The sequence below is a fragment of the Pagrus pagrus genome, assembly GCF_965226575.1.
Source record: "Pagrus pagrus genome assembly, chromosome: 17".
NCBI classification, from domain to species: Eukaryota; Metazoa; Chordata; class Actinopteri; order Spariformes; family Sparidae; genus Pagrus; species Pagrus pagrus.
In genome coordinates, this window is record NC_140201.1 from 19,184,576 (window position 1) to 19,204,916 (window position 20,341).

A 20,341-nucleotide genomic window follows, 5' to 3' on the forward strand; every position below is an offset into this window, starting at 1 on the left:
GCACAATTTGTAAAGATTCAGCAGTGCAATTAATCACAGTACAGACTGAATTATTCATAGTCCAATACAGAACAATCAGCAATCCTATATCTAGTCAGCAATCATGACTTCAAACACATGTGTCTATTGACGGTCATGCTAATTGAATTAAATCTGCAGGCTGACAGGTTTAACAATTTCATCAAGAAAATCTATACGACTAAGACTCTCAGTTGCTTTGAATACAGTCACAACTTCCCAGAACAAATGTACGAGACTTTAAATTTGACCTTTAACATTTAGGCGGCTAACAAGTGAATACTCAACAGTCGATAAGGTCTGAAAGGAAAGAGTGGAGGGAATTGGCAAAGGCTGATCGATAAGTCCGGCCTGATGAATTGCTGCACATTCGAGCGGCCTAGTGAACAGAGAAATGATTAAACACAGCAGCCAAGAAGGAGCCGCTTGGTTGATAACAATTAAAGCAATGAGAAAGAATACACTGGTTACTTACTGTTCATAACCGTCACTGGGTATTTCATCATGGATGTTAACATGCATGCAAAGCAATCTTAATGATGTATTAGATTACACAGCTGCTTAATGATAAATGTGGGTTTATTGAAGTCGCCCCTACTGGAGTCTTCAGTAAACACACTTTACGCTTTTAAAAAGTTTAATTCCAATCAAACTAATTGGGAAGAAGCAATTGAGGGGAACCAAAAGACTGCATAAAATACCTGACTCGAAAGATAAGATGATTATATACTGTCTCTCTGAATAACATTTTAACTCTCAACAGCTGAACATTTTCTGGATCAATAAACTGTCACACAGATTTACCTGTGAGAGAGTAAATAAGCCAGTAAATGCCTTACTGTCACAAACAATAGATAAGAAGTCTGATATGGTATTGCCTGGAAATTCTTGCATCTCGATAGTCACAGCATATCCACAGACCTCCTGTGCCTCCCACCTGCTGAGTGTCTCTGTCACACTGAGCTAACACAGAACCCCTGCCATGCGATCAATAGATACCTCCTTTAATAGTTTCATACCCCCTCTCCCTTTCTCCTTGTCTTTTCTGTCTGTCTATCTGTGATGACTGGCTGAACATGACATGAAAACATGACAATCACAGCACATCTCATCTTCCTCACACCCTCAAGGACTACCTATTCTGACAGTCTGGCCTTCAATTACCAACGCATAAGTGGACACTAATTGGCTCCAAGTTCCAGGCTTTTTCAACCATATTGTTCACACCTAGCATCGACACTTGGCAGTAAGGAAGACAAATGCCAATTAGATAAACAAGAAAAGAGCACAGAAGTCAAAGAGCAGTACAAAGTGTTCTACTTTGTGCTGCTCCGTGTACAAAGAGAGATTTGAACATACTTCACACACACGTACTCACACGCATATTCAGCAGCACGTTCCTGCCTCACCCAGCTCAGAAACAATGACACCCTAATCCAAGGACAATACGGGCACTAATCCACACAAAACAGGGATTGTACAGAGACACAAACGTGGGTGCGGGGAGAGAAAAAGAGCTAGCACGCTAACAAGCAAAGGAGGCTAATCCTGATGAGAGATAGAGGCTGGGAGAGAAGGATAAAAATGACTGTTTAGGGCAAGAGGGATGTAGCAAGAGGGAAAGAATGGAGGTATGGGAAAGAGAGAGAGGTAGAAGTAAGGTTCAGATACAAATGGTTCAGACATCAGATTACACTTAACAGACAGAGTAACATTGATAAGAAACAGACGATTCAATCCAACACCACATCCAAGGCTCTACAAGTTGAAAAAACATTTCATTAAAGAGTTCACTCACTTATTGTTATTGAAATTACTGTTCACATTGTACATAACACTGGATTTATCAGCCCAAAAGATGAACTATCACCCTTACTTAGAGCAAGTTGACTGATGGGGGTTATCTTAGGCTGGAATTAATTACATCAAAGTCTACGATCCAGAGAGCTGAGCTGATGACATTTACAAGAAGCTGACCGAGGTACTTAATTACACACTTTCATAAAGTGGCAGAATTAGTGTGCCAGACTGATACCACATATAAACAGTGGAGGAATAACAACACTAGCAACCTTTTGGAAAAGTCAAAAAAAAAAAAGAACAGGTGAAGGGAACGACGTGTTCTGGGTGACATTTCATGCAGTCAAAACCCAATAACAAAGAGCTATGTCAGAGGATGTGAGAGCAGATGTGAGAGCAGTTCAGGGTCCTGGTGCTTTTTGGGGAGATGAGCTCACAGACTAAAAAATGCATGGCTGTGGAGAGGGGTGAGCACTGTGCATGAGTAACTGTGCAGCAAATGGGCCGTGTGGCATTCCTTGTGTTCATCTGACCTGTTTTTCGCAAAGAAGAATCTACAACAGGGTGGAGCAAGAAGACTCTCATAGCTCCATCCATTACCTCACAGTTGTGAGTCATCACTGTCTTTATTTCTCTCACACTTCAATCATCTCTTTTTCTTTCGATTTTTCTATTCCTATATTTCCTCTTCTCCATTTCCATACGCTCTCCCTCTCAGTTCTTTCTGATGTCTCTCTTCCTGAGTCTCCCCTCTTGTCTTCCTCACAATCTCCCTCGCTGTTTGTTAGGATGCAGTGAGGGTAGGCCCTGTCAGTATGTAGTCTGTCAGTGTGGAAACAGCAGGGAACAGCAAAGGCCTTTCTCAGGAGCCAAAATAACAGCCATGGGAGAAACACCTCAATGTTCACTCTTCCTGACTGCACAACAGACAACCTTGTATGTAGAGTACGTGCAGTATAGAAATGTACACAACCATGTACGCTCCTACACACAGACACTGTCAAGACATCCCACCCACTGCCCTAGTATTTGCCTCAGTCTGTCTGTCACTTTATGCCATTGTCACACTGCTCACACCTCAGTTGCTTCCCCACAGTGGGACAGGCTTCCTCTGCTGCGATCCACGGACATGTGTTCAGAGTGTGTGCAAAGTCACACTCGTATGCACTCTCACACACGCAACTACACACACACGCTGCTTGCTTCAGGCACTTGGTCAAACATCCTCATACCACAGGGTCACATTTCCAGAGGGCCTGCATGTTTTTCACACTCAAACTGTGAGAGAAACACCGGTGGGACTGCCTCCTTTGAATATGAGCTCACTTGTTTTCATTAATCATTGGTTTTAATGTTGATTATTGACTAAAGTGTTGAGCTACTTTTTCATGTTTGATATTTATTTGCTTGTCTTTTCTATCGAGTATGTTCATTGTTTTCCATTCTGCGACTCCTTTATTTATTTTTTTATGTCTCTAGTTATTCAAAGAGATTCAAATTTATACAACTAATACAAAAAATACAATCAGAAAAAAAGTGAGTAGGTGGTAAACACCATGAATATGGAGAGCTGAACAGGCAATTGTCAAAATAACAGTTCTCAAATGTTATTCCTAGATGATGAATCCACAAAGTTAAGTGGACCTGTAAAGTAGCCTATATAAACACTATGAATAAAGCATGAAGTACATTGGTGGCTATGCATAAATGTTGATCCCTGTTTTGTACATTATACTCAGTTTTTTATTCTGACTGCAGATGTCTGACGCAAGAACTGCTCATAAAGGAGAGTAAAAAAACTCTCTTTTTATTTTATGTTTTATATAATAGAGATTGACTGATATGTTATTTTTCAGGGCAGACACCTACACCTATACCGATTCTTGGTGAAGTGTCTCAGCCATGCCCCAGGGTTTTCCCTGTGTTTCTCTGCACTTCACCAGCTCTGCAAGGCTTTTCACTTCCATTCCCAGGGCCTAAATGAAGCTTTTTGCTGCATCATTCTCTGTGTTTGTGTTCTGGTTGCTACATTATGACCTAAGGAGACCTATTGGAATGAATATACATTTGAAGTACTTGTACATTTTACTCTACTACATTTATTTATATAACTTAAGTTATTTTGAAGATAACCAATTAATGCTGTAAGTGGGACATTGTCTGTAGTCACTCATTTGTGGTCTCATTCAAAGAGAGATGGCTGAACCAAGAATCAACTAGAGCATTTTTAAATTATTTTATTTTATTCGCAAACAAACCAATCCTAAACAAAACACTTTAAACATAATCAGCTCTGAGAATCAGTCTATCCCTACAATATACACAGCTTATGCCATGCAATCACCCTTCATTTTCAAGCCAGTGAGTAACTGAGCTTTACCAAATCAACTAAAACGATCTCCAAAATAAGCAGATGGTTGGATTTTCTTTCTCTAAATGATCATGGTATTGTCAATAAGTACACATTTACTTAAGTAAATGGGGTCATCCCTAGCAAAAAAATACTTGTGTAGCTGCCCACACAGGCAGTTACAGAGAACTGGTGGAATGGATGGACGTATGCACACACTTCTTTGGCTGCTCTGAAGCATTGCAAACAAACTCCCCCAAAGCCACGGGTTCACAGGGATGGATGACCTTTCTGTACATGCTCCACTGCTCAGCAGCTGCATCATGCTATGTTTGAGTGTGCACTCCTGTGTCCATTTGTGTGAATGGGTGCGCTTAAATGTCTTCTGTGCAGATGTGTCCGTGTGTCTGTGTGCAGCTATAGTGTGGGAGTGTTGTTTTCCATCTCTTATCTGGAGAGCAAAACAACAACTTGTCCTGACCACAGACTAGACCCTGTCTTGCCGCCCATTCACCCAGAAAACAAATAGAGGGCAAGAAGGAATGAGGGTAGAGACCCAAAAAAATGAGTGTGTTGCAGTGCTGTGCAGAGCAGACACCTAGCATGACTTGCGGGGCAATGGGAACTGTCAAGAGCTCTCTTAGCTCATGTCAGTTCTATAAAGAGAGAAAAAAGAATAAAGAAAATAAGAAAAAATAATCCCAAAAAGGATTAGATGCGGGATTCGGTATCAAATATGAACATAATGTGAAGTAGGCAAAGAGACGGCTGGAAGGAATTCAACAACAACATCACTCTCTCAACCGAGTCATTTTAAGATAAGGACAATATAAATCATAATTATAATCTAACTAGGTCTAAGGAGCTGGCGTTTGCTTCACTCATCATTCTGACAACTGTAGGAATTATTTGCTTTGTTCAGTTGTCACAGTGTCTCTAGAATAAGAGATACAGAGAAATAGAGTCAGAAAAGATTCTTTTGCAAATACTGATCCTAAATTATGCAAATAAAAAGCAATTAAATGATTTAATTGTAAAGATGAAAAACAGGCCTAAAATACGAATGCACTATGGGTAAGCTGCACAAAATTCATCAACAACTATTAGGAGTTGCCTGAATGTTTCTGGTGCATTGGAGTATTGATTCAGAGTGTGTGTTTGTGAAAGTCAGTGTGCATGCCAGACAAAGTGTGTCTATGGGTATGAGCCGAAACAGTCTTCATTAGGCTGACGGAGAGCTGCCACACAACAATCATCCATTAATTAAGTGTCAGAAGCATTTAACGGTCAGACACGCTGGCGGCCGATTCCCATGCCAGACACTAATAACAGCTACAATCTGCCAGAGTGGAAGCTCTGCTTACCCGGACGTGCCAGACAGCCCACATTTTACAAGAAAATTAGTAAATACATTCAGTAAAATTACAGCTGTGGTAGCTTGGCTTCCATTTAACATTTGCTAAGTTCAGGCTCTTGAACCCCATTCTAATAGGAAGCACTTGTTCCTGGCTTCTTCCATTTACAGTATATCTGCCTGTCACTGTGAAATTCTCCACAGAGCAAAAGCTGCACCACGTGATCTAACACATCCAATAAACATAAAGGAACCAATTGTTGCTAGGAGCAGGTTTTGATTAATGCAGCAACTACATTGGACCTGCACGCTCGGTGACAAAATTACAAAGGCATTCTGCTGTTTGAGGGCAGGTGTGTAATTAACAGTCCCGCCAAAATCATCAGGGTTTTTGAGGCTATTGTGTCAGAAAATGAATACATTTTCTTTGTTTTTCTGTAAAACTGTAACGCAATTTCGATCAATTACAGCGACTGCAGCAACATTTCAATTTCAAAAGTTTTACTTCAGCTGGTGTTTTATAGATAACCATAACAACAGGCAGCAAGGGCTCAGAAAAATAAACAATACAGGCGTCAGGTTTAAATATGCTTATGGAAGAAATTGTGGTTTTGTTAGAAGGCTTAATAGAAGGCTTGCGAGGTTGCACTGTCGAATTAATTCTCTGAAACACTGTATAGGGATTTGATGAAAATACTTCAAAAGGCCTGAATTGTTCCTTGTTTTAAGCAGACAAATAGAGGATCAAGAGGGTCTGGACCTGGTTAGTCACAGTGGACATGAAAATGCACACAGGAAAACAGCCATATCAGTCTTGTTTGCAGAAAGTCGAGGTGTGGATTTAACACATATGCTTTCATGGAAATAACAGCAGTGAGTCACTACTTGTGGGAGAACAGACATCAATAAACAAAAACTGAATCTTTTTATATGCCTGCAAATACACACAAAAAAATGGACTGTGGCCAAGTCTGGAGGCATCTACGTGGCCCTAATCTCTTACAGTAGGTTTATGTTCATGGCTCGATCAAACCCTTACACGGTTGACATTTATAACCCATTTTACAAAAGGCTTTGGCGCTGCTATGGCAACTGCAGTGACAGATTGATCTGAAAATAATACAGGACATTTGGGGACTTGATGACCAATACTCATTCATGTTCGGCCATTCAGTATTTGCACCTCTTGCTGAACTCGTCAGCTGGGCAGATTCATTTTTGTGAGATTAGTTAGATTTTTATTTTCACTCAACATTCCATTGATTGGCTTTCACTTCATGCTGAAACAAATAAGCCTTCTTCTTAGAGGTTTATTTCCATTCAATACAGACAGCAAAGACACAGAAGCAAGTGACCTAGCTTGTGAAACAACACCTACTCACTGTAACAGACATTTCTCTGGGAGGAACTAGTAACAAAAATAATGGCTGAATTACATAAATGTGTTCCAATGACACTGCCCAGGTATGTATTGTCTGCTCATGGTCATCAGCACTACAGTTAAGGAAGAGAGCCATCATTAATGATATGAATTCCCACTATGGTCAACAGTACCAAGACTGACTTGTGCGTCCCCCTTGTGCATGGACAAATGAATAAATATTATTCTGCAATGTCTAAAACATGGAAGTGTACAAACTAGTGTACAAGTCCATTCATAACCTGCTTAGACCAGAAAGAGCTACAGTGTCAGCAGACAGCAGTGTTTGGGCTGAAAAAAAATGTTGCTTGTCTGCGATGACTTCTGAACATATTTACTCTATTATAATAATATATACGGTATTCCACAGTATCTACTCCACAGAATTAGTTGTGCATTTTAACAAAGTCCATGCCTAATGCGGCTGCCAGCAGCCTGATACCATGTTGGCATTTAAAAAGACCGTGGCCTTCTCAGGTCCCTGACCTTCTGCCAGAGCAATCTCAACCAACATATTCAAGTGATTTATTTACCATGAATACTGCACCGTACTGAGGAAAACTACAACAGCAGTTACAGGGTATATGTTTTGTAGCATAGAATCACAGGTCTATTTACATAAATGCCAGTATTAAAATGTTTAAGTTACCTGTAAATGATTTAAAGTTACACGTTTCAATATAATAATATCAATATATTGTGCAAAGAAGTCACATGATCTTTTAAACTTAATCGTCAAGTTCCCAAAAGCCTCAGTGCCTTTAGCTGAAACCCAATAACTGTGTCCTATAACTTGATCTTCATTAGATGACTCCTTGTATCAAATTGTTGAAACATGGTTCCGTTGAGGAACTGTATAAGGATCAAATGTATTCAATCCTTTCTTTAGTTAGCAGAAAAGTTTATTGATTACAGTGTTTATTAGTAGTAATGCAGTAGCCCATTAATTCCTCACTTGTCCCATTAATCCAACAAGAAGACAGTGGAATACTTGTAGTAAAACCTCTCTGTATAGCAAATTAAAAATATACACGAAAACCTGAGATTAATATTCTATTTAAGTCCAAACCTGCAATTATAACATTACATAACCTATCATTATCAGTGTTTCCTTGTTTCATCTACATTAAGAGTAACTTTATTTCCGTGAAGCTGCATATCAGCTGAACCTGTGATTGTTGCCATAACAATAACAAAAACAACATAACAACAACCTCCATATGTGTGCTAAACCTCTAGAAGCACCTATCTCACATTAAAATAGTGCTTACTGACTTCACAAGAGCTCCATTTCAGCCGCAGAGATGTACATGGGATAACAGGGCAATGCATCAATGTAGACTATATGAAGAATGACTGTATTGTTTCTTAAAAGCAAATAGGGATGCACACAACTAAAACAATAAGAGAATAATTTGCAGTTGGCATGATTTCCTTTGTGTCTTATAGAAACTCGTGTTAAACGTTCTTTTTGTTATCTGTTTTCTTCTTACACAGTGATGATGATTTTATGCCTAAGGCTGCTGGTCACATTTGATCATAAAAGTGGACTGCTTTGCTAATATTGTGAGAGAGCAGTATAACATCAATAGAGAGAGGACAGGACTATAATATTGCTGCTGAATGATGCTGAATATGTAATCAAAATGATTCAAACAATCAATGTAAATTGCTATTTGGCAAACAATTACTTTTGTGCATCTGTCCTAATCAAAGACAATTTTATCAGAGCTAGCAGCATCAACATCTGAGTATCTCTTAGGTGCTCAGCAGGTTATAAAAGCCCCTCAAGCCCTCCCTTTAAATTACAGACACAAACACACAAACAGGGCCATAATGCATCCTTGGGTGAAATGTGTAATAGCCCCTGTGGAGGGAAAATAGAACATTAGAGCTGTAGGATCTGATCCAGGTTTCTACTCTTCTTTCGCCTCTGTCATCACACCTTCATTTGGCCCACACTCCCTGACTTAAGGGGAAGAGCTTCATTTTTCAATTAGGCACTAGACTCACTCATGCTCCACTGCTTTCTCATCACCCTCATCTACTTGCCCCACACCTTCCTCTCTCTCATGCTAATAGGAAAGAGCGAGAGAGAGGGGGTGGGGAGCAGATAGAGACACTATTGTAGATCAGATCTGATGGACGCGGGAGAAGGCTGTGTGGCTGGAGAGACTGCTCCTTTACTCACTCCAGAAAAAAAAAGATTGCTTATTGTGACTCACTGTTAAACCTCTTATATCCACTAACTGACTGATTCACATTTTACTCTAATTTCCCTTCTTGAAACCCCCTCTTTTTAATGCCAACATGGAACCAACTACATTGTTTAAATGCATTTATAATTAACCTTAGACTCAGAAGTAGAACTTATTGTAAATATACAGTAAGTAATTAGGGGGTATAATGAGAGGGATAAATTAATACAAGCAAGACTGGTTGAAGAAAAAGTATACAAATTACTTCATGAAGTATTGCATGTATGTCTCTTAGTTCCTATTTCAGACACCTGCAGTGACTTAATGCTGAGGAGGCAGACAGCTTGAGTCGTGCAGCAGAGCTGGCTGTGTTTTTTTCTTCAGCTGACCCAGTTGGGAGGCACATTGAATATGCAACTAAGACACAGACGGAAGAGAAACTTGGCGACACATGACTGAATAATCATCACGGTACTTTAATATTCAAAAGAGAGACAGAGAGTGAATGATAACATGAGGGGGGAGGCAACAAAACAAGAGCCGCGGAGGTTGCGATCTGACGTAGAGCAGAGAAAAGGGCAAAGGAGGACTAAGTAAGGCGAGAGAAAAGATGGAGAAAAAACAGGCAATGGTGGAGCGCAGTAAGACATGAACGGATAAGAGTTCTCTTCTATTCCCAGTAGATAGTTCAGAAGCTCAGAAACGTTCCTAATTCCCTTTGCCTCCGTTAGCTCCTTCTCTATAGCGACAGATTATACATGAATAAAGAGTTTGCAAAGAGATGGAGAAGAGAGCGAGAAGAATAAGACAGAAAAAAGGAGTCTGGTGGTTGCCATGGTGATGAGAGGGGAGAGATTCCAGAGTGGTCTCGGCCATTACACAGTGTGTTGGGGAGATGGACTGTGCAGCACTTAGGCTTATTGCAGTGTGGGCTGAAACAGAACAGATATCTAATATAGACGAGATGGGCTGACACCAAAATGGTGGACAGTAAGCACAGTCCTAATAAAAAAGAGCCTGTAGAATACTGAGGCCTTACTGCCAAAAGCTGTGCTTAGAAAAGCCAATCAAGCCAAGAAAAAAAAAAGACATTTATCCCATTTGAGAAAATGGAAGGACATCAAGTGAGTTAAAGCCTCACACACATACTCAGTGGCATCTACTCAGAGAGATAGTAGGGCACACAGACATACATGCACAAAACCATAATCGGAGGTACATTGATCCCCTCCCAGTGTGTAACTGTACAACCACTCTATTACTACAAAGCCAAGAACAACAGTTGTCATCTTTTGGCTAGACAGTAGGTCATATGGAATGAGCAAGCAGCTAAAGATAGGACAGTGGTTTCCTGTCCAGTCTGCAAGATATAAAGCATAAAACAAACGGAGCAAGCTTAATTCCAACATTTTTTTGTCTTAACTATAACAGCCAAAATTTCAAACCACAAACCACATAATTGCAGATGTTTTCTCGAGGAGTAGACGATTAAGAAAAGTGGAGAAACTGCTCAATTTCTTCAATAAACTGCATGTTTCATACTTTAATATCTCAACCCTTTCAATAATTAGGATGGACACCTAATTTACTTGTCGGGCCACAGACTAAAGACAATAACTTGAGTTTACCCAAAACTAGCAGTAGTCCAACCATTGGTGAGATATCAAAGATGCTAGCAAAGCATCATAGAACATAAAACAAGCATAGCAGAAACATCATATGGGTCAGACCACTGTGCTTAACAGTTACACCTGAAGTGACGACAGAGATTAACAAGTTTTTTGATATCACATATCTCCTCTGTGCAAGTCAACCGCCAGCTGTCTACACGGAAGTGACTGTGATTCTGTCCATATCCATTCACACTCACACACACACACACTGACACACACACACACACAACTGAATTACATGCATTACACATTTGCTTATAGAAAAGATGAAAGCCATTGATTCCAGTGTAAAAATAAGCGAAGCTAAACATCTGGCCTCCACTTCGGACACACTTAGGAACCATGGCAGAGACATGAGACAGCTGCATCACAGCTGTGACACAAGCAAGCTGCAGTCTGGTTAATACCCACCTACACACAGCTGGTGTTCTTTACCTTCAAGTTTAAAATGTACTTTCCCTGAGGTACACATAACATGCTCAACCTGCACTGCTTTTTGTGGGGCAAAAGGAACAAACCCTGATGTGCCACCAAATAGCATTAATATGGAAAACACACAACACGTCATTTGACAGGTTGGTTACAGTATAACTTGGTCCATTAAGGAGTGTAGCCATTCTTAGACTGAGCCATAGACACACAATAATACGCTGTGCTATCTGTAGAATTCCATTATGCAAAAAGTCTTGTGGTTGTCCATCAAATTTTACTTCTATGAAAAAGGCGAATTGTGGAGTAAGAGAAGACAAAACAAGACTGGCTATGATCCTATTTTGTCTGTGAGTATATTTGGCTCAAATGAAGAGTAACAGGCTGCTTTGAATAACTATTGTGTAGACAGAGAAAAACAAAAGAGAAAATGGTCATCTGACAAGCAGAGCTCAAGCCACATGGAAAACTATTTGTGAGAAATGACTGAAGGGGTATATACAAGGCAACACGTTAGTTGAAAACATTATAAAACTACCAGCTGACAGCCACCAGATACTGGCAACTTCCTAAAAGATGAAACAGTGAGATCTTTATGTATAATCTTTGGTCACTGCCTGCTCTCAAACTTGTTTCCTGCTGACCAGTGTGCACTATTTCTGACTATGAACTAATCAAATCAAAGCATAACAGTGGCTTTATGCCAGTGGCTTCTGGTCAAGCTGACTTCATACAAAGCAGCACAAAGCCGCTTCTGTGACATCGTCTTGGTGTTTCACAGCTTCCTGGGTAGTTCAATAGCAGAAAAGTTATTTGAAACTTCATTTTACTCCTGCCTGACAGCAAGTACAAGCCTGCCAAATAATACAAAGGAGAATAAAGCTCTATTGTGGAAATTAACTGGGCAAAGTTTAAATCAAAACTTTAAATCTCCTTTAATCTCTAAATGTTAAATATTTCAGACATTAAAATATGGCGGAAAATGGCTCTTGTGGAATATTTCTTTGAAAAACGAATTTAGTTTTGGCCAGCATGGAATACACACAGAATGTATTTGATTGTTTGTTTACCTGGGCCGCTCTTACCATCCAGCCAATTTTAAACCTTTCTGTTAATTAGAATCAGTAACCAGATAAAACAGGTCTAACCACAGGATGGAGGTTCATTATCTTTGGCCTTTGTGCCAGGGAGCCCCAGTGAGATTTCAGTGGTACAGAGAAAAAACCCATGTTTGCCATGAGGAAATTGCCAAAGAGCTTCAAAGGCAGAGCAGAATAGAATTAAAAGAAGCAGAAAAAGGATGCAGTATCACATCATGTGAGGAATACAGAACATAATGCAAAGATTCATGCGTGTAAATCATGTGCTATAAAGGCCAACTGTGGGTGGTCTTACATCCACTTAGTTACAGTGAGCTGATGCTGTGCTTCGCATATCTCCTGTATTTCTCACTCTCCAATTAACATTCACTCTAACCCACAGGGCAGCACCACGTGTCAGCAGGGCCTCTCTCTCTTCCCATGTGGCACGGGTCATTGCAGTTGGTCTCTCCAGTGTCATGTGAGGTGGGTGACAGGTAATTATGGCTTTGCACTTATATACCCTGGTGGTGAACAGGCTTGATATGCCTGTACCAGTCTCCCTGGGACCGAAGATTTAGATTTACATTATTTTACATTACTCACTTAGCTTTATGGTGTATGTGTGTGCCATGGACTGAACAGAAAAACTCTGTAGTTATAACAGGCTCCTTCTAAGGTAACAAAAACACAAAAAAATCTTTATATTATACACTAATGAACACATAAATGTAATTATATTCCATTTCTGCCAACAGATCCTTCACAGTGGACCATTAAATTACTAATAGTTCACTGTTTTATAAAAGTTTCTACAAAAAACATTTGCAGCAAGACACAATTACATCATCCAAGGTCAGAAGCTAGACAAGTCTGACAGTTTTGTTTCCACTAGTGAGAAACAAAGACACAACGCCCCAATTGCCTCCCAGTGGAGTTAACAAACAGTCTCTTTGCTCTTTTGTCTTTGGTTTTATCTAGTCACGCAATGTGGTCATAGGCCTCCCGAGTCGCTTGATGTTGCTTCATCGAGCCACATCCACACACTCACAATATCTCAAAAAGACTGACAAACTCCTGTCAGGTAATTAGCCTAATTAGTCACTCTCTTGTATTTCCTTCCCCTCCCTGAGCTTGCCTTTCCTCCTGCGTGGGTTTGAAGCGTGCCATTATTAATATCATCTTGCCATGGGTCATAAAGCATTCCATGTCACCATGATAAAGGTCCTGGCCACGGAAGGGAGAGATGATAACCTAGCTGGAAAGAATGCCTTTAAATTAAGCTGTCTGATACATTTAGATCAGTACACAGCTGCTTTTTGTTCTATAATTTGAGTTATTGTACACACCATATTCTCTCCTTCTCACTTTGTTAGGATATTTGACAGATTGTGTTGCTCTGTGGCACTGAGGCCTTTGCCATTAAGCTATGACACACAAACATTAGTAGCTGAAGGTTCCCTCCATATTGAAAATCATTGGGTAGCATGACAGAAATGTCACAATCCTCAGAAGTGACCTATGTGGCTTATTGCGCAAGTGCATTGAGCTTAAATTAATCGCATCATCATTTACACTCAAGGAAAAGATATAACATAATAATTTTTCCTATGGATCACAAACAAATAAGGAAATTTAGTTACCTTCATAGACAGCTTTAAATCCCTGCCCGCTGACCGCGTAGTCAGACAGTAGCCACAGTGTGAGCCTGGAGCCTGTACTCACAATGGGTGAAGGCAGCTGGAACCCCGTTAACCTGAGAACAAATGGACAGAAGGACAATAACGGTCAGATGAGAGAAAAAAAAAAGATCCAATCAACAGCACAGTTGGTTGCAAGGTCAGGTATGAAGCCCACTTCCATCAAGCCAGCTGTTCCCTCAGGCATTCAAGGATAACTTTTTGTATAACGAGGCTCTGAATCATACACAAATGATTAAAATGCCAAGACCTCAACAGGACAGAAAAGCTCAACAGATTTCTCTCCATCAGCGAAGACAGAGTAACTGCAGTTATGTGTCCTCAGTCAATTAGAAACACAGCAGTGGATGTGGGAATGAGCAAACAGTTGAACAGAAAACAACATAAAAAAAATGCCAGAGTCTGAGTCAACAGCCATCTCTCATAACCATCCAGTACTTTTTGGATGAGCAATTCAACTTGAACAGAAAATGCTTGCCATTTATTTGTACCAGTGATGTCTACAGGTTTCTAAAGTGCTCGATTTTATTTTCATGTAGGACATCATGTTAACGCTTGTTTCACCATCAGTCACAGTGCGATTCTGATAATCCACTTGTGGCTATGTGGGCAATATAAAAAGTTTTTGTATGTTTCCATTTTCCACTTATGAAATTAAAATCACTACTGTAACTCACCTGGACCTGCATTTATCAAACTCCTCAGAGTAAGAGGTGCAAACCTAGATAGAGTGGCACATTTGATCCTAGTTTTAGATCTAAGAAAAATTAAAATTCAGCATGGTTCCTTAACCATGGATTTAACCATATCTCTTCTAATATTTGCAAAAGCTATTTTAACAGCAGTGATTATTTGGAACTTAGCAACGTTTAAAGATCCAACAAAACTGAGCGACTCAGCAATTGTTTAATTATAAATATGAATTTAAGATAAAACATTTTATGCAGCGCAGCGGTTTTGTTGAATTCATCAGTGTCATGTGTCTGAAACAGCTTGATTTATAAAACATCACATATAATCCTCTAAACACAGGCGATGGTGACACATGCTTAATTAATCCCTACCACAGTATCAACATGTGTTAGATATGCATGCATGATCTTTGATGTGGTGGCCAAGTGACCCAGGTGTGCATGATGCACAGATGCCTCAGGTCCATGACAGCAGACCAAAGGCAAAACACTGCCTAAATTATTGCAGCCAAGGTGCATGCACATTTAATAGGACGTAATAAGGCACAGTGAACACAAAAACAAAAGTGTGGAAGATCTACAGCTCTTGTCTAGATCTTGATTAATAGATATATCACTTGACTGAGCTATTTTTTAGTCTTCTTGTGTGTTTGTCTGTTGTTGCACAAAGTGATGATATTGTCTGGTCTTTACTGAGACAAATTGTAAAATAAACAGAGATAATGTATTTCACTTTATGGTTCTAAGTGTGTTACACTTCAACGTCATTCACCCTCAAAGTAAAACTTATAAAACTGTATTTATTTAATTATTTATTTTGCTATGTATAGCATGCTAAAGTGATTGAATTACAGGTACAGTATAGGTGTTTTGATGTCAGTATGCCTTATAAACAACAGTTTAATAAAAAATATCAAGTTGAATTGTCCCTGAAATAATATCTCTCACATCTTACCTTCCTTCTTCTCATGTTTTAGTAAGAGTGGTCATTATTTGAGTATTGTCTAGATAACCTGGCAATATCAAAAATTAAGCTACAATACCTCGTCTAGACAAAATAAACCTGCAGGCTGATTTGACGCTGAAAATTAGGAGGCTAAAAGTCAAACTCATAATTCAACCAAAATGCTGCATGAAACTTACCTTCATATATATTTCATTATGACTTCATCGTTATGTCCATTGTGATAATATATGTTTAAATAGCAATTAAACAGCGTTTGTTCTTCGTGGCAGCGTTAACTTCCCGTACAGTTGTTCAGTTCAGTAGGTGACAGTGGCGTGTTGCGACAGGTATTATTCACCAGCTGTAGCTCGTTAGCCAATTAACCAAGCTAGCTAAGGGAAACAATGTCGGGAGTTAGCCAAATTGCTAATTTAACCTACAGAGTAACCTTCAGCTGAACTCTGCTGGCACTGCGTGTGACGTTATATTCAGATAACGGTTATGTAACGTTACATGCACTACAGTCTCCCTCTCGAGCTCTATCACGTTATACTTTTAGCTAAATTAAGCTAGGTAGCCCGGTTTGCAACTGCGTCATTTCACTGCGTGATACCACAAACATATCTACTGTACTGGCAAGGTACTGTAGCAGCAGCTGCTAGCTTCCTAATTAAACATTTAGCTAAGAATGTCACCTGAATATTTTAAGTTTTCCACCACTGAATCAGGGTCGGCTGAGGAGCAGCTTGTCCTTTCAGTCTGTGAAACTAGGCCGAGGTAAAAAAAGAGAAAAAAAAGGCTATCAAGGGTCTAATTTAGTGCTTCAGATATCTCCAGCCACTGTCACCATGATTTAGCTTGGTACAGTAGTTTGTAATACTTGAGATTAATTAGTCCTCCTGGATCAGTTAAAATCAGGGATGGATTTTCCTTTGGTGTGCCTGACACCACAGTCTACAAGTGCTGTTTTCAATTTCAAAATAAAAATCTGTAATTATCCTCTATTATTGGAGGGTCCCACGATACCAAAATTAAAAATTGCTAGTCTTAGTCATATATAATGTTAGTTTAAATGACAATATCATCACTAATGGCTTTACTGATCATAAAAATAAAAATAAACCAAAAATAATTATACTGCTTTTTGATGTCCTTGTCATAATAGAATAACCCACTCAAGTTATTGTCAAGTTATCTTGATTTTCAGAGGTAACGGCACACAGAATCACCATGTTTGGAGATGTTTATTAAAGTACTGTAATGAGTAGTGCGGCAAATAAATCTGGTGATTGACTAATAACCAATGTACTAAAATGATGTCGGAAACAAGTAATATAGTTTTGAGTAATGAGCCTTGTCTTATTAGGACTAGCTTTCAGCAGCAGCTTTACCAGGTTCAGCTATTAGATCCATTTAACATGCTTGCCACCCACATACTGGCAGCACTCACACACACACTGCTAATTATAAAACAGGTGTCCACTGTCCATTTGTTGCCAGTCACCACTGGTTGATTCATCTCTGCGTGGACGTGACTGTGTGTGCGTGCCTGCTATAGATCCCTGATTTACAGATTCTAATAAAGGACAGTGTTGTTCACCTTACTTTTAGCTCATCCTCAACATTTTCCCTCCCAAGTGCCACTTTAATTTTCACTTTATGTTCCCACATGCACTCTCTCGCTGCATGTGTATCCCACTCTTTACAATCTATTACATCCCTTCCTTTTTTATCTCCCGGAGTTAGGAGAGGCCCCAGTGTTTCACTTAATCCTTAAGTACCACATTGGAGGTGGGGGGAAAAAATGCAAAAAAACACCCGTGTGGGAAAGATGAATTGGACCAAAAAGGGGAGAGGACTTTAATATATGCATGATTTCACTCCTCTCTGTGAGATTGTCACGGTGGGATATCAGCTAAACGATGGGACACATGTTCATGCAAATAGCCCCTTCGCTGACCGCAAATTGAGTTGGACGGCAGCCATCTTGGTTCAGAGGCGCACTGCGGGGAAGGGGAGGTTGATAGAGGGTATGATGGCTGGAAGGAGGGTGAGGGATGTCTACAAACTGGGAGGGATTTCTCGACGCATTCCAAATCGTGATCATCTGGCGATGATCCAGGCTAAGAGAAAACAAAATGGATACCTTCGGAAAACACACAGAAACTGGCTTGACATGCGAAGGGAGATTAAATATTGCAATGTGATATGGGCTGTGGCAATCTGAGGCGTGCAGCCCGTATTGTGAAAAAGCCAGCTGGGGGATTGCCTGTTATCGGGGAAGAGATGCGAGATATGATTGCAACTGAGCAATACAAAAAGAATGGATTTGCAGCGCAGGTGTCTCAAGTGAGCGGTAAATTGATGGAGGGAGGATGAAAGAGAGTGAGACAGAAGGAGAGAGAAGTTAAAAGAAGTAGCATATTTATGGGAAATCATTGGCTATATCCTACCGCATGGAAAGCTGAGGGCCTCTGAGGAGAAGAATTGGCATATATGTGCGTGGCTGAATCCACACTTCGCAGTGTACGCTGTATGTGTGCGTAAGGGTTTGCATAAGTGCATGAGTGCGTGTGCACTGACAGAGCAGGGGTCTATTAAGAGGGCTTTCCACCTGACTGGCCTCAGCATCTTCTCAATGAAGAACCTCTGCTTCCAATTATCCCACCACTACCCATCTGAACCAGAGAGGGAGAGCGACACACTGAGAGCGTATGTGCAGAAAGATGACTGCAAAGGGAAAGTCGAGAAGATATTGTAATGAGGAGATGGCAGCGTTGAGGAGCAGCTTGAGGGAGGGCAGGATATGAAAAGCAGGGAGGTGAGAGAAACATCATCAGTATGTGGGAATGTAAAAAAAGAACTCCAACCATGAGCTTGAGTTGAGTGAGGATGAGTCACGGCGAGAAACTCCTTCATTAGGCTCTAAAGCTATTCGGGGAATCATGCTCACACACACGCGCACACGCGACCGCACACAAGCAGTGTTTGTCATTTGAACATTTGCGTGTAAGGGTGTGTGTGTTTGTGAAATATATGCGTGTTTACAGCTGTAAACAGACAGAGACTAAATCAGGTCACTCGTCCTTTAATCTTATTCACTCAGTCAATGTGTGCGTGTGTGTGCTCAGGGTGGAAGGTAAGCACAGTGCTGATACAGCTGATTTTCCCCTCAGAAGGAGGGAAGAGGACGAGTGGAGGGAGGAGGGAAAAAGAAAAGAAAAATAGATACAGCAGCAAGATTTTGATGGCTGAGTAGAGGGGAGACATTAGCCAATAAATGATGTGTGGTAAGAGAGAGACAGGGAGAGGAGGGAGATGAAGTGCAGAGTGAAGAACCATGTGTGTGTTTTTATGTGTGTTTGTGCGAGTGTGTACTCTCTCTATATGGGACCCTGTGCAGCTATAACTTGTCAGTGGTCAAGGCCAGAGGCTGATGCGTCTGTTGTGCTCTGTAAGCTCCAACTCTCCACTGACTGCCTATCACAAAAACGGCAATGCTTAGATTCAGCGGCCCGACATTGCAACACACACACACACACACACACACAAACACAAACACACTGTATGGTTTTGGCAAAAGGAAAATATTCTTCCATTGCTAAATTAGACTTCAGTGTGTGTGTGTTTGTGTGTGTGTGTATCAGTGTATGACTCATCACTGTTTCTGCTTAACAGTGAAAGAAGCTGACCGAGGAGCCGAGTGGAGGTTAAAATGTCACCCTGTTCCCACACAAACGATTTGATTCCTCCGACTAATAGGAAGACTTTCACAAGCAATTACACTGTATTTCTATCAGCCGTCTTATCCTTTTCCTTTGGCTAAGCTGTAATGTACCGCGTCACTTTGCCCAAGGGCGTGATCTGGCCTTGATAGAGTTTTATGGCTAGCCTTCAGCTCTCTCGATTTCAATTTGGATTCCTCTTATTTAATCTGCAATCCTGCGAACGTGTAACCAATAATCAGGGTGGTAAGTAGCTTTGCAGGAGAGGAAGACGTTACAACCTCTGACATGCTTATAACATTAAAAGTGCGCGTAATAATGAGCCACATTTTTTCCATTTCTTCTGCTAGTTTCGGCTCTTCCCTCTCCATCTCCATCATATTAGTCCAGAACCCATGCAGCTCCACACAACAAAAGGTGAACATCGCTGGAGGCGGCTACGATTTGTAAATCTCATGCGCAGCTTCCCACAGATCCCTCAGCCCATCAATATTTCAAACAAGACTGACATCTTTTTGAGTAGAGCAGGCTAATTCCTTCCGTCTGTCTTAATATTCTTCCGCGCGTGACATCACAAGGTATTTGCGCATCGCGGGCTGAACGGCAAGGGCGGGGGAGTCTCTCAGATGTCTCTGACGCCGAATGCTGATGGCGAGATAATCAACCGCAGTCAGCGCCAACTGAGAGACAAACCGCAGTGAAGTCATTAACAAACCAGTGTCTCTAGAGAAAGAAGAAGGGGGGGTGGGGGGAGTCGGTGAGGGAGAGAGGATGATACATGATGAAAAAGCAGAGTGGAAGGGAAGGTGAGAGGAGGAAGAAGAAGGTAGGAGTGGGCGGAGAAAAATATTTGCAGTGACTTGAGGAGATTTGAACAGATGAAATACACCGGAGAAAATAGGAACAGAGTGAATAGAAGTGTGTGTGTGTGTGTGTGTGTGTGTGTGTGTGGGTGGG

At 40.6% G+C, this 20,341-nt stretch overlaps 1 protein-coding gene across 1 annotated transcript in view; it reads right to left on the bottom strand.

The window, feature by feature from the left end:
* Positions 1–20,341, bottom strand: part of csmd2 (CUB and Sushi multiple domains 2) — a 241,166-nt gene that overhangs the window by 182,052 nt on the left and 38,773 nt on the right. Inside the window, 1 exon segment of the mRNA XM_084379183.1 lies at positions 13,965–14,077. Coding sequence (XP_084235309.1) covers positions 13,965–14,077 — 113 coding nt within the window.